Source organism: Lepidochelys olivacea (genome assembly GCF_965140295.1).
Source record: "Lepidochelys olivacea isolate rLepOli2 genome assembly, chromosome: 6".
In the NCBI taxonomy this organism is placed as follows: domain Eukaryota; kingdom Metazoa; phylum Chordata; order Testudines; family Cheloniidae; genus Lepidochelys; species Lepidochelys olivacea.
The window spans coordinates 39,842,204-39,857,114 of NC_140416.1; the positions used below are offsets into that span (position 1 = coordinate 39,842,204).

The 14,911-nt window shown below is 40.8% G+C and overlaps 1 protein-coding gene across 1 annotated transcript in view; it reads right to left on the bottom strand.

Annotated features, from left to right (window-relative positions):
* Positions 1-1,403: 1,403 nt before the first annotated feature.
* Positions 1,404-14,911, bottom strand: part of METTL15 (methyltransferase 15, mitochondrial 12S rRNA N4-cytidine) — a 190,812-nt gene continuing 177,304 nt past the window's right edge. Inside the window, exon 6 of the mRNA XM_084631212.1 lies at positions 1,404-1,954. Coding sequence (XP_084487338.1) covers positions 1,512-1,954 — 443 coding nt within the window. The 3' untranslated portion in view covers positions 1,404-1,511. The remainder of the gene's footprint in view (positions 1,955-14,911) is intronic.

The following is a 14,911-nucleotide window of genomic DNA, read 5'->3' on the forward strand; positions in this document are numbered from 1 at the left end:
ATTTTTATGGGGGTTGGCAAACTCCAGGCGAGTACAAAATAAGCCAGATTGAAAGAATATTTGCAGTGGGAAATATGTTCTCCCTATGTTGATGATATATTGACCCAGCTGGTATGAGCAACCATACTTATGGAAATGGGAAGGCTGGGTTTTTGGAGATAACCCTATGAAATTAGTCAGAAGCAGCACTGATTCTTCCTTATCTTTTTTGATATTATTAATACAGCACTTACCTTTGTTGCAATCGCATGTCTCTACCTGCACCAAAACACAGTACCACATTGTTCTGAGCCTGAATATTTCAGCCATAAAAATCTTTTAAAAACTTCAAATGGGGATGCAGTTCAAGGTAGGACCTTAACCAAAAATAACTTAAGCTATTCATATATAATGTTTGGAGGGGAAAATATCTATTTAAATACAGTCTGTTGTTTCTATCAGATGTCAACATTTAGTATTACTATTTGAAGTGGAATGTTTGTATTTAATATTTAATACTATGTATAATGAAAACTGGGAAAAACAGTACACTTTCAGAAAAGTATAAAGTGCCCATTATTATTCATCTCTGACTTCATATCAGTGATTTGCATATTCAATGTCATATCTCCAGGTATTTATGAGAAATTTGCCAATATCAGTGTAATGTTACCAAAGGAATTTTGCTCAGCTCTGAATCAGGAATAAGTCTGCTGATGTCACTGGGCTTACACTAGTATAAAATTGGTGAGATCAGAATTAGGTCTGAAGTTTTAAAATCAGTTTTCTTTTACAAGCTAGTGTAATAACCATTCAAATTCAGAGACAGAAATCATGTTTCCTCCTCTAGTCAGACAAGTTACTGATTCATCAGAAGTGAAATTCTGCCACACATTTTGATTGTCCAAATCAGAGAACACTTCTTTTTCTTTTTTCTTTTGTAAAGGGAGGGAGAAGTTAAAGCAGATGAAACCTAAGCTACTTTTTATATCAATTTTTAAAAAATAAATTGTTTAACAGATGTAAAAGGAGCCAATATTAATTTTCAATCTATGATGTTTCTCATACAAGAAGTTTTAAATAGACTTCAAATTTTAGCTGTTTTAAAGAATGTATATGTTAAAACAATAAGGCACAACATGATCAATTGTGGGACTGAAGTTGGAATAGTTCAATGGGAGTTTATGCTGTGGATAAATAGGTGCATAAAGCCCTATATGTTTAAGTTGTACATACAAGGGTTGCTATTATAGACATCTGAGCCTTGTGTTTCAAGAACTGTTTTTCTAAAGAAATTAATATTAGTTATGCCCATTGGTTTAGACTTGCTTTACCATGTGATGCTCCATGTTTCAATTCCACAGCTTAATTAAAATTGAAGACTGAAGACAGAAGTCAAGACTCTTTCCTAAGATATCAATTTTTTTCTTTCCTTTTATTTTTCAATTTGACCATCTCTGTACAGTTTGAAAGATGAAAATTTACAAAAGTATATTTAATATAAAGAGAAAATCAGACTATTTTACTTTATTTCACAGTTTGATAGCAGCTCTTAGTTTGGCAGACCTTCCTCTTGGGTTCTCTTGAACATCTGCAGCGTGGGGAGTAAGCACTTTTTTCTGTATAGATGTCCACCTTGAGTTGGATTTTTCACTAGAGAATTCTTCCACATCTTGTTCTGAGTAATATTTTTGTCCTTGTCTTATCTTCTGTCTTATGTTAAGGTTGGACTTTTCTGAAACATCTATTCCTTGAAGGAATCGTTTGATGATACGATCCTCTAGCGAATGAAAAGAAAGGGCTACAAGTCGACCTCCAGGTTTCAGAAACTTCTCAGCTATCTTCAACCCTACATAGAGTTCGCGGAGCTCATCATTCACAAATATACGTAAGGCTTGGAAAGTTTTGGTGGCAACATGTGTAGGTCTCTGAAGTAAGTCTTTTCGGGCATACAAAGCTCTTGCTGGAAAAGCACCTGTTGTGGATTAAAGAAAGAGAGAAAGGAGATTAAAGTTTTGTCATCAAGTACATTTATACTGCTTTCCTGTACTGAAACCTGTTATCTTTTAGAAAAAAATCTGGTAATTCCATAAACTTTTTGTACCTGCCATTATCTACTTTTGACATTAATCCAGTGATGTGTACTGACTTTAAAGTAAAGGATACTACGAACAATGAGTAGTGAGCTCCTCCCTTTATAATACATCTTTAAGACCTGCCCTTGAAACCCTTAGTTACACGAGTAAGCCCTGTTCAACTGAGCAGTCCTATTGTGGAATCAGGCCCTTTTTCTACAGAATCATTCACACAAACTGCACCCTCAACTCCTTCACAGAATTGAAAAATAAAGTTGCACGTGAGATACAAAGCAACAGCCATGAAACTGCGATACATTAAAAATTACAGAGAGGGTAGACAGATAAAATGCCCTAAAACTCTGAAGTGAAAATTAGTTTTCTATATCTTCATTAGAAATAGTACTCACTACATTCATATATAGATGTAGATAGACAGGCATGCTTGGTTGCTTGTCTGAGATTCTTAAAACAGGTAACATATATAATTTATGCAGAAGCAGAAGCAAATAGTAAGTGTCATTTTCTAGATTAAAGTGCAGTAATTCACAGAGTCTGGATTTAAATAATTATCCTATTTTAATTAAATGCAATTAAATACTTTTTCTAGTTTAAAGAAATAAGACTATTACTTGTTAAACTTTAATGGTAGGGGAAAAAATGAGCAAGCCATATTTGGTATTAAAAGCGTAGTGAATCTAATTGTGATACTACAACACTTGTGATACTATTTGTGATACCACAAAGCTGCTTTATCCGCTCAGTAAAACACTAAAAGGAAATATTATTTTCTAGTAGTGTATGCACTTCATTTAAGTATTTATATAATTACATTTCAATAAGATGACACTGAATACAGCTGGATCTCTAGCTTTCATAAATCCTACTTTAGATACTTCACAGATTGATAATGTCTTATATATGAATTTGGATATAGTTGTCTGTAGCTATTGCAGAAACTATAATTCATCCATCAGTATAGTACAGTGGTCTCTAACCTTTTTATGCCCAAGATCACTTTTTGAATCTAAGGGCAACCCAAGATCTTTCTGACCCCTTCCCTGAGGCCCCGCCCCTTCCCCGAGGCCCCGCCTCACTCACTCTATCCCTCTCCCCCCCAGTCGCTCGCCCTCCCCGCCTTCACTCACTTTCACTGGGCTGGGGTAGGGGGTTGAGGCTCAGGAGGGGGTGTGGACTCTGGGCTGGGGCTGAGGGGTTTGCAGTGTGGGAGGGGCTCTGGGCTGAGCCTGGGGTAGGGGGTTGGGGTGCTGGAGGGGGTACAGGGTGCTCACTCTGGGAGGGGGCTCAGGGCTGGGGTGCAGGAGGGGGTTTGGGGTGCTGGCTCTGGGAGGCAGTGGGGCTTGGGGTGCAGGAGGGGGCTCAGGACTGGGGTGCAGCCTGCTGCCGGGCAACACGTATCTCCGGCGGCTTCCGGTTGGCGCAGCGAGGCTGAGTGTGGCTGCTGCTAAGGCAGACTCCCAGCATATCCTGGCCCCACACCACTCCCGGAAGGGGCCAACAAGCCCCTGCAGCCCCTGGGGAGGGGCGTGGGGCACGTGGCTCCACGCACTGCCCCTCTCTGCAAGCACTGCCCCCGCAGCTTTCCCTGCCTACCCCAAGTCCCTCCTGGCTGCGGGGCTGCACTGGCCACTTCCAAGAGTGGCGTGGCCCGGGGTAGGCAGGGAGTCTGCCTTAGTGGCAGCCACACTACACCACCAGAGATCGCGATCAACTGGGAGATCCTCTAGGTTCGACCAGTCGATCGTGATCGGCTGGTTGGTGACCACTGGTATAGTACAACCAGTACAAAATGACTGTGTCACATATTACCACACTTACATTATTTCCTGTTTGTATCAATATTACATATTCCTCATGGAAATCCTTTATATAAAGATAATCATATGCTAATTAGCATTGTTTATGCCTAAATTGGCACCTAACAAAGAATCAAGAATACAGATTTATTACACGTTACTAAGATCTTACCTTTGTCTTCTTGTAATGTATTTAAAATGTATAAATAAAGAGAAAAATGCAGGTTTACATTATTTAAAGTTCATATTTTTCTCCTCATACCACATAGTAACTTCCATACAAGATGATGAATTTTAGATAGAAAAGAAATGATAAGAAAGGCAGGTTTCGTACTATGGTTAGCCTAAATTTTCCATGGTCTCACTGTTCATACTTTGGTATTAGTGACAGTCTGCTTGAACTGGGACAAACGGTATTTGAAGGAAAGCAAGCTTAAGATATAATGTTGAGTTGTCAGCATGTGAGAGAGTACTGAGGTTTAAAGGGTGTTGTTTATAGGGCTTCTGTTCTTCCTAGATTATATTCTATGGATAAGAAGTCTGGAAAGAGGGTCTATGTGAAGTAGCCATGCCAACTAAACAAAAAGGCATCCACTGGGAACATGTCCCAATCAGATTTTTTGGAGGTTACCTAGTCTGCAGATTTTGAGCTGAATTAAATAGGTTGAAACTATGGAAACCCCAGTGCATAGTATTTGATTACACTGTATTGGGTGAGACCATTGCTCTGTTTCAGATTACTTGTTTGACAGATAAGGCAAGTGACTGACTAACCTTGTATTAATTGCCTGAGGTTTACAAGAGACATCCTGACTGCATTCATGCTATGCATCTGCTGCTAAATTTCCAATTTTATTTTTTTATTATTTTTTTATTTTCTAAGATAGAGGGGTTAAGAGGGAACAGTTGATATTGTTCCCACCTCAAGTAGTTAGATTGTTTCTGGTTAATGTGACAGTGTTACTTGTGTGAATTTGTTGGACAAATAGCTCTAAATACTTGTGGCACCTTAAGAGACTAACCAATTTATTTGAGCATAAGCTTTCGTGAGCTACAGCTCACCAATGAAGTGAGCTGTAGCTCACGAAAGCTTATGCTCAAATAAATTGGTTAGTCTCTAAGGTGCCACAAGTATTCCTTTTCTTTTTGCGAATACAGACTAACACGGCTGCTACTCTGAAACAGCTCTAAATACTGCCAACTAATCTATATTGTCCACTGACTCCTTGAGGAATTGCACCATTCTCTTTACTATTCAGAAGAGAAAGATGACCAAGGTGATATTTTCTGGACTTCTTTGTGTCATTATTCACCTTACAAAATTTAGCTTTATATCATCATTGCCTGTGCCAGGTTAAAAAAGGCTGACGAAGCCTGGGCTAAAGAAAAAAGCATATTAAGGTGCAGAAGAGTCTTAAAAGAGATGTGAATTTGAACCCAATTTACAAACCACTGTGCCAGGTGAATGCAGAAGCCTGATTCAGGGAAGTGAAAGCAATAATGTTATTTGGTAAAGGGATAGAACTGTTCCTTGCAACTGGAATCCAAACTCCACATCCAGATTTCCCACTTCTTCTGAGTTTTAGGTTAGGAATCCCTAAATTAATGGCAGGAACTGAAAAGCATTTGGGGCAGCTCCCCCTTTGATACCATTGGGGATGGGCAGCCCAAGACAGACACTGCACCCCAGAAGATACTGGAACCCATGTCTCAAGGACCTTGATTCCACATGTGAGAATATGCAGAGGCCATTCAAAGAAGAACTAAGGGGTTGAACGTATCCCTTAATCAAACTCAACATCAGCTATAAAAGGGGGGAAAGGATTTTCTGCTTTGTATTATATGAAAAAAAACAGCACTAGTTTGGATGATACTTGAAGCGCTGGCTCTCGCACAAAGGCATTCCCTACTGAAAACTTTCTTTAAGAATGCCAAACTCATGCGGGTCGGTGGGGGGGCCCTTTCCATCATCTCAGGATACTGCATGAGGCACTCTATTCTTGATCTGGAAGAGAGGATATTAACTGGGGATAAGAAACAGGCCACTTGACTTTGGGACAGGCCACTTTTGGATAGCATCCACTTTGGCCTGTTTTCCCATCTTCTCTTTTTTCCTGCACAAGGAGCCAACCTGAAGCTGTGAAGCATGTTGAAAACTGTGTATTTGCAAATGTGTGGGTGGAAATGAAGAACAGAGACAAAGGTTCTCAGGAAACAGCTGCATGCCATCCAAACCTGCAATAATTTGCAGACTAAAATGTCTGAATATGTAAACACTAGATTGCACTACCTTTACAGTTGGGGCGGCTGTGTGGTTGCAAGTGATGTCAGAGACACCTTGCAAAGCTTGTTTCAGCAGCTGCTCCAGTGTGGAATAATTTCCAAGATAGTATGACATATTTCTACACTACTGGCTCTGCTGTATATTCCTCTGGTAAGATTTGAAGGTAAAAAACAGAAATTCTGCTGAGCTGTATAAATGATTGCCTGAGACAAAGTGAGGAGTTCTATAGAGTGAGGTGGGTCCAGAAATGTGGTCACTGGCAACTGATGTAATGTGCAGCATCCTGTTTAATATACATATTAGAGAAAGCAGCATTTTACCCACCCCCAAACACTTAGCAGCAACACTGTGATCTCATCGTTCTTTCCTGGCATGAACCAAATCATCTGATCTCTGCCTCTAGTCATGGAAAATTTCAGCCATGCTCATTCTGTGCCATGAAGAAATGTAACACAATGGCAAGAAAACATAAAACGTATGTCTGAAAAGAGTAAAGCGATAGCAAGAATGAGTATCAGGAAAGACAAATGAATTGCATCTACAACTATTTGACCTGCTGTCATAGGGTGTGTCAAGGTTCCTTCCCCACTCTGAACTCTAGGGTACTGATGTGGGGACCTGCATGAAAGACCCCCTAAGCTTATTCTTACCAGCTTAGGTTAAAAACTTCCCCAAGGCACAATCTTTGCCTTGTCCTTGAACAGTATGCTGTCACCACCAAGCGTTTTAAACAAAGAACAGGGAAAGAGACCACTTGGAGACGTCTTCCCCCAAAATATCCTCCCCAAGCCCTACACCCCCTTTCCAGGGGAAGGCTTGATAATAAGCCTCATCAATTGGTACAGGTGAACACAGACCCAAACCCTTAGATCTTAAGAACAATGAAAAATCAATCAGGTTCTTAAAAGAAGAATTTTATTTAAAGAAAAGGTAAAAGAATCACCTCTGTAAAATCAGGATGGTAAATACTTTACAGGGTAATCAGATTCAAAACATAGAGAATCCCTCTAGGCAAAACCTTAAGACACAAAACCAGGAATTTACATTCCCTCCAGCATAGTTTATTTTACAAGCCATTAAACAAAAGAAAATCTAACACATTTTCTAGGTAGATTACTTACTAACTTTACAGGAGTTGTAAGGCTTACATGCCTGATCTGTTCCCGGCAAAAGCATCACACAGACAGACCAAACCCTTTGTCCCCCCATCCAGATTTGAAAGAATCTTGTCCCCTCATTGGCCATTTTGGGTCAGGTGCCAGAGGGGTTACCTTAGCTTCTTAACCCTTTACAGGTGAAAGGATTTTGCCTCTGGCCAGGAGGGATTTTATAGCACTGTACGCAGAAAGGTGGTTACCCTTCCCTTTATATTTATGACATGCCCCCCAAATCACAAATAGGGTGAAATACTGGCTGTGATTTCTTCCTGGAGCTCTAGGAGAAAAGAGAGTTAATAAGACACATACATCTCTAAATATACTACTAACTGTATAAAGACTAACAATATTTTCCACATCTTAAGGACTATTTGATTCTGGGAAACTTTCCCAGGAAAGTGCATCAGCCACTTTGTTAGAAGCTCCTGAAATGTGTTGTATGTCGAAATCAAAATCTTGGAGAGTTAAACTCCATCAAATAAGTTTTTTGTTATTTCCCTTGGCAGTATGAAGCCACTGTAGCGCAGCACGGTCGGTTTGCAGGTGGAAACACCATCCCCAAATGTATGGGTGTAGCTTTTTCAGAGTGTAGACAATGGCGTAACATTTCTTTTCACTGATTGACCAGTGGCTTTCCCTCTCAGACAGCTTCTTTCTGAGAAACACGACAGGATGGTGGTGGAATCTCCTTCCTTAGAAGTTTTTAAGGTCAGGCTTGACAAAGCCCTGGCTGGGATGATTTAATTGGGGATGGGTCCTGCTTTTGAGCAGGGGGTTGGACTAGATGACCTCCTGAGGTCCCTTCCAACCCTGATATTCTATGATTCTATGATACTATGAACTCTTGAGTCGATCCTTCCTGCATTAAGAGTGCTCCCACACCATGCTCAGACACATCTGTGGTTACTAGGAATGGTTTGTCAAAGTCTGGGGCCCTTAGCACAGGGTCAGACATGAGTGTTGCTTTAAGCTGGTTAAAGGCCTTCTGACACTCTTCAGTCCACTGAACTGCATTTGGCTGTTTCTTTTTGGTTAGGTCTGTCAGTGGGGCGGCGATTTGGCTGTATTGTGGTACAAATCGCCTGTAATATCCCGCCAAGCCTAAGAAGGATTGGACCTGTTTCTTTGACTTTGGGACAGGCCACTTTTGGATAGCATCCACTTTGGCCTGTAGGAGGTTGATAGTTTCTTGACCCACCTGGTGTCCCAGGTAAGTCACTCTGTTGAGGCCTATTTGACACTTCTTAGCCTTAGCAGTTAGTCCTGCCTTGCTTATGCACTCGAAGACTTTTTGTAGATGTCCAGGTGTTCTGCCCAGGAATCCGAAAATATGGCCACATTATCATGGTAGGCGACTGCATATTCTCCCAATCCTGCTAGGAGACCAGCTACAAGTTTTTGGAAGGTGGCGGGTGCATTCTGCAGCCCGAAAGAGAGCACATTAAATTCATACCCCCATCTGTAGCATATCCTGGATCTCCTGTTCCATAGCAGTTTTAGCGTGAGGAGACACCTGGTAAGGTTGGGTGAGCTCTAATTGGGTGAGCATTACCTGTGTCAATGGAGTGGTATGCCCGTTCAGCCAGTCCTGGGGTGGCTGAGAACGTTGGCGCGTAGCTAGTGCACAGATCCTTGATCCGCTGTCACTACATACACCCAAGGGTCATGGAGAGTTTCACCTCTTCCACACCACCATCACTTTTCCCTTCATAGTAGACACCTTCAGGCCACTCAGCGTCATCTCCTCCCTGGGCTGTAAACTGACAAACCTTTAATTATCTGGAATAAAAGGGCTTTAGAGTATGGTACACCTTAGGCTTTTGGTTGGAGGTGGGAAATGCCATGAGATAATTAACAGCTCCCAGGCTCTCTTGGACAGTGAATGGCCCTTCCCACGACGTTTCCATTTTATGGGCCTGGAGCGCCTTTAAGACCATGACTTGGTCCCCTACTTTGAAGGACCACTCTCTAGCATGTTTATCATACCAGGCTTTTTGCTCTTTTTGAGCATCTTTTAGGTTTTCTTTAGCAAGGGCTAAAGAGGCACGGAGGGTGGTTTGTAGGTTGGTTACAAAGTCCAGAATGTAGTTCCTGGAGAAGGTGTAAACCGCTCCCATTGCTGCTTCACCAACTGTAATGGCCCCTTAACCTCGCAGCCATATACAAGTTCAAATGGTGAAAACCCTAAACTGGGATGTGGTACAGCTCTGTAGGCAAAGAGCAACTGCTGCAACACTAGGTCCCAATCATTGGAGTGCTCATTTACGAGTTTATGTATCATGGCCCCCAAAGTTCCATTAAACTTCTCCACCAGGCCATTTGTTTGATGATGATAAGGGGTGGCAATCAAGTGATTTACCCCATGAGCTTCCCAAAGGCTTTCCATAGTTCCTGCCAGGAAATTAGTTCCTGCATCTGTGAGGATGTCAGAGTGCCAACATACCCTGGCAAAAATGTCTGTTAGTGCCCGGCACTCTTTTAGCCCTGGTGTTGCTTAGAGTTACTGCTTCTGGCCATCGGGTGGCAAAATCCATGAAAGTCAGTATGTACTGCTTTCCTCTGGGTGTCTTTTTCGGAAAATGACCCAGAATATCCACAGCTACTCGCTGAAATGGAACCTCAATGATCTTGATTATCACTACAAATTTTTTTTCTCCTGCTGATAATAGCTCATCTTAGCTAATTAGCCTCTTACAGTTTGTATGGCAACTTCCACCTTCTCTGTATGTATATATATATATCTTCTAACTATATGTTCCATTCTACGTATCCGACGAAGTGGGCTGTAGCCCACGAAAGGTTATGCTCTACTAAATTTGTTAGTCTCTAGTCTCCTGTTCTTTTTTTAAAAAGTAAAACAGTCATCCCAGCACTAGAAATAAGCCCAAACTGGAACCTTTTATTGGATGTTCTTGAACTTTGGTAGTTTGGGTAAAATGGAAACAGATTCTAATCATATCTGGTTTTGGTTTCCTTGGCCCATCTCTACTATATACTAGTCTAACGGAGCTTTCTTTTACACTCAGTTGAAAAAAAAAAGATAGCTTTATCTTCTATGTCATCAAAATATTTTGAGAATCTTTGTCTTTTTACTTATCTGCACTATCAAGGCTCCTACAAATGTTTGTACTATTTCAAAATTATTTTTTAAACCTAAATAAACTGGACACACTGCTATCCCCTGGGAGGTAAAGAAAAACAGAAAGGAGTAGAATAGGAATCTTAAGTTTCACAAATTTAGAAGTATGTGAAAAAAGAAAGATGCAATTCTAGCCCACTTGTACCACTTTGTGGATGTTGCTGTAAGGCCAGAAATACAGCATTTTTACTACCAAACTTGCAGCTAATATTTCCTCTTTCATTTATCCCAGTTTTTTAATATGTTTGTGCATGTTTACATGCTTGTTTAACAGTACTTGTGAGTTTAGTGCTGCAGCATTATTTAGAAGTGGATGAGTTTGGTGAGAATTGATGATAGGGATGAAGTTCAAACAAAATGTTTTAAGGAACTATGCATGACTAATCTAAGTTATTGTGTGATCTTATATATGTGACCCTGACCTGTTAATGGTCCCATCCCATTAATGCCCATTACCCTTATTTGTATGTCATGCCTGACCTAAACTGTAAGCTGACCAGGGCAGGGTACGATACAAATGTTGCTGATGATAAAGTGAAAGGTGCTTGACTAACAACTCTAGAGAAACTCTAGAGAAAAGGCTAGAGAAAAACTCTAGAGAAAAGATCATGTACCAGCTGTATGGAGTGAAAAGACTGCTCAGTGTCCAAGCCCAGTGAATCCTTGGTCTCTCTGCTGAGACTATCAACAACTAATGAATGTTTATTATAGTGGTGATTTTTTTCACATGGGCATCTATTTATTTGGAACAGTTGTTAACAATCCAAACTGGATTTGAATCAGCAATCCAGGGGTGAAATTATCCCATTCTCAGTCCCCTGAGTCAGTAACGTTTCCGAAGTCAGGAAATCCTGTGCTTTTTGCTAAGTCACAAACGAAAGCCATATTAACAGTAAAAGAAAATCTTGCTTGGTAACAGGCATTACTATGTATAATAATACAACAAAATTTGTATGGGAAGTCTATAAAATGGATTTCATTAATAAAAACATCATGCTTCTAGCTAGATTAATTATTTGAAATCCCAGTTGAGAGAAATTATCATTTTTAGTTGTGGGATACCCTGATATTACCTACACTTTTAAAAATCTAATAGATTCATACGTTAAAATGTATTGAAATTTTTAAGCTTGTGAATCATAGAATCATAGAATATCAGGGTTGGAAGGGACCTCAGGAGGTCATCTAGTCCAACCCCCTGCTCAAAGCAGGACCGATCCCCGACTAAATCATCCCAGCCAGGGCTTTGTCAAGCCTGACCCTAAAAACTTCTAGGGAAGGAGATTCCACCACCTCCCTAGGTAACACATTCTAGTGTTTCACCACCCTCCTAGTGAAAAAGTTTTTCCTAATATCCAACCTAAATCTCCCCCACTGCAACTTGAGACCATTACTCCTTGTTCTGTCATCTGCTATCACTGAGAACAGTTTAGAGCCATCCTCTTTGGAACCCCCTTTCAGGTAGTTGAAAGCAGCTATCAAATCCCCCCTCATTCTTCTCTTCTGTAGACTAAACATCCCCAGTTCCCTCAGCCTCTCCTCATAAGTCATGTGTTCCAGTCCCCTAATCATTTTTGTTGCCCTCCGCTGGACTCTTTCCAATTTTTCCACAACCTTCTTGTAGTGTGGGGCCCAAAACTGGACACAGATGAGGTCTCACCGATGTTGAATAGAGGGGAACGATCACGTCCCTCGATCTGCTGGTGATGCCCCTACTTATACATCCCAAAATGCCATTGGCTTTCTTGGCAACAAGGGCAGACTGTAATGAAATGAAATTAGCAATGTACTGTGCCTGTCAATGTGAGGCATTAAAGTTCCCTGAGTGTATGAGAGTGGTGGAGTTTAAAAATTAATTCAGACCATGCACCTATTTGCTGGAATTCATCTGTTGAATTTGCATCACATTTAATAAGTTTCTGTGACACAACTCATGTCCTTTTGTCTAGCCTCTCTTAATCCAGTGTTAATTCACACCCAGCTAAAATTCAAACAATATTACAAATTTCAAACTGTTAATTAAAGTCTGTGAACTTGGATAGATCTGGATAATACTGGCTTTGCCCACTAAGGGTTTTTTTAAACTTTTTTATTAGCTAATCTCCAACTTCTCTCAAATTAAATCCAGATGACTACATGATCTCACAATGATCTGTCAATGGGTTACAAATCTAAATGAAACCAAGCAAAATTAAGTTACTAGCTTAAGCTAATAGTAACAAGGCATATCACCCACTGAAATGAAATAAGAATCGTTGATCAGTAGAATAGAAGAAGACTAAAGCTACATTTTAAGAGGTTCAAAATTTTTATATTTTTCAGTAAGTTTTAATGTATACCTATTAACCTCCAAGTAGCTGTGGCAAAAATCTATCTAAGGCAGAGTTTCCTGTTGATCCCCGTGGACATGTTCATAACCCCCTCACTGAGAACCCATGATGTAAAGTATTTATAGAGTGACTATCGCTGTAGGATATCAGTGTTTAAGACAAATAATTGTAAAAATGGTTTCTTTGCTGACAGGGCATGAAGTTTGCTTGCTAGCAGGAAGAGATGATGGACACCTTAAATTATAAAAAGTAAATTAGATTTCTAATGACATTTCAAAGTGAGTTTCATTGGGTGTTTAAGATCAAGAGTAAGATTACCTATCGATACCAGATGTTTGAGATGGTTAGACATCATCAATAGCTTTATTGACTCTAGAAGGGTCAAAACCTGCCAGTCTCCCTTTTTCCTGCAAAAACTGCAGAGCCTCTGGTATTGTGACCTGCCCATTTAAACAATCACAGCACAGTTCTTTCTGGTAGCCTCCCAGCAGAAAGTTGAAGCAAATGTTTCACATTTACTTTTGTGGAACTGCATTCATGGGCACAACCCCACATGCCCTTCCTAGGTCTTGTATTAAAGGTTAGAGGTAAATATCTTCCTGGTTTGGAACAAAATATCCATCAGCCTGTGGTGAATACAAATCCTAGGTTTTAAATTTCTGGCTATTAACTCAGGCTTATCCGGGATCTGGTAAAATATGGTGAATTAATACGGAACAGTGGTGGGCAACCTGTGGCCTGCCAGCGGCCCATCAGGGTAATCTGCTGGTGGGCTGCTAGACAGTTTGTTTACATTTCCAAGGCCACCTGCAGCTCCCAGTGGCTGCGTTTTGCCCACCACTGATATAAAAAGTTTTGGGAGACTAGCTAATCTGGGTAGGGCCTATAAAACTAATAGGTAGTTACAAGGACTACAATAGCATTGTTCGTCCTGATTTTTCTTGGCCACTCAAACCAGCTGAGAAAAAGATGGGAGGATGTACATCCATTTTCCAGATAGATTCTCTCTCATTCAAGCAATGTCGCATATTTTCTTGTTCCAGTGCTTTGCAAAAAGCGATTGGTTTCTTCTTGCTTTTGGAGGTGCAGCCCCCAAAATCCTGAACATCAAGTTTTTAATTATCTGCTTAATTACCTCTCCCTGGGCTTCTGTCCCTTCTAGACAGAAGATTAGATGGCTTAACCCATTGAATTGTATATTCATTTACCCTGGACATAAATCTTAGATACTTAGAGTTTCTTCTGTTCTGTCTAGAGAAGGATTCTGTGAGTATGTTCCCTGACCCTCGGGCTCTGGTTTCCTGCCAACCACTGCATGGCGGTCATTTTGTAGGACAGATTTGGATGTCAGGTGAAGAATTAAACTACAGTATTGCCAATTGCTGCTAGTTCTAACCCTCTGATGTTCTGTTTTCTCTCTCATTTGGACCATTTACTCAGTGATGTTTGTGTACCATATGTGCTCCTCAACTTGATAGCAAAGCATCCACGGTGATCTGCATTGCAGGAGTCGCTGTGAGGGGATTCTTTGTGGTAAGGGTTTTTGTATGTTGACACCCCCACAACAAGGATGAGAGCAGGGAGAGTGAATGGAAAAGTGAGGGAGTTCTCCTGGAGATTCTACATCAATAGGAGGAAGGCTCCTAGAGGTCTCATGTGTGGTAAGGCCCACTGTGGCCATGCAGGAGACCATCAGAACTATAAGCAATGGAAGCTCCTAGAATTAGGTAGTAGGATTCCCTGAAAGGTTCGAGATCTAGTCCTTGACCTTGTCTGCTCTGCCCTGAGGAAGTGGGTGAGGCCAAGTCCCTTGATGAATCAGATCCTGGATGTGGGATAGAGAACTCTTTTCCCATCTGATCACAAAGTATGGTCTTAGAGGACCTGAAGAACTTCTTGTATTGATAACATGGCTCCCTTCCTGATGGCAGACTAAATCAGGAAATTGACCAGATAAAATATGAATCTCTTCCCCCTCTCCCTGAGACATGCAATCATGATGCCCATCGCCTTGGAGAATACTGACTTATCAGCACCCCAATAGGCATGCATGCCAAGGAAATTTCTCCTCGATCTTCCCCTCTCTCCATATCTCAAATGTTCATATTTTATATCCGTTGAAATCTTACT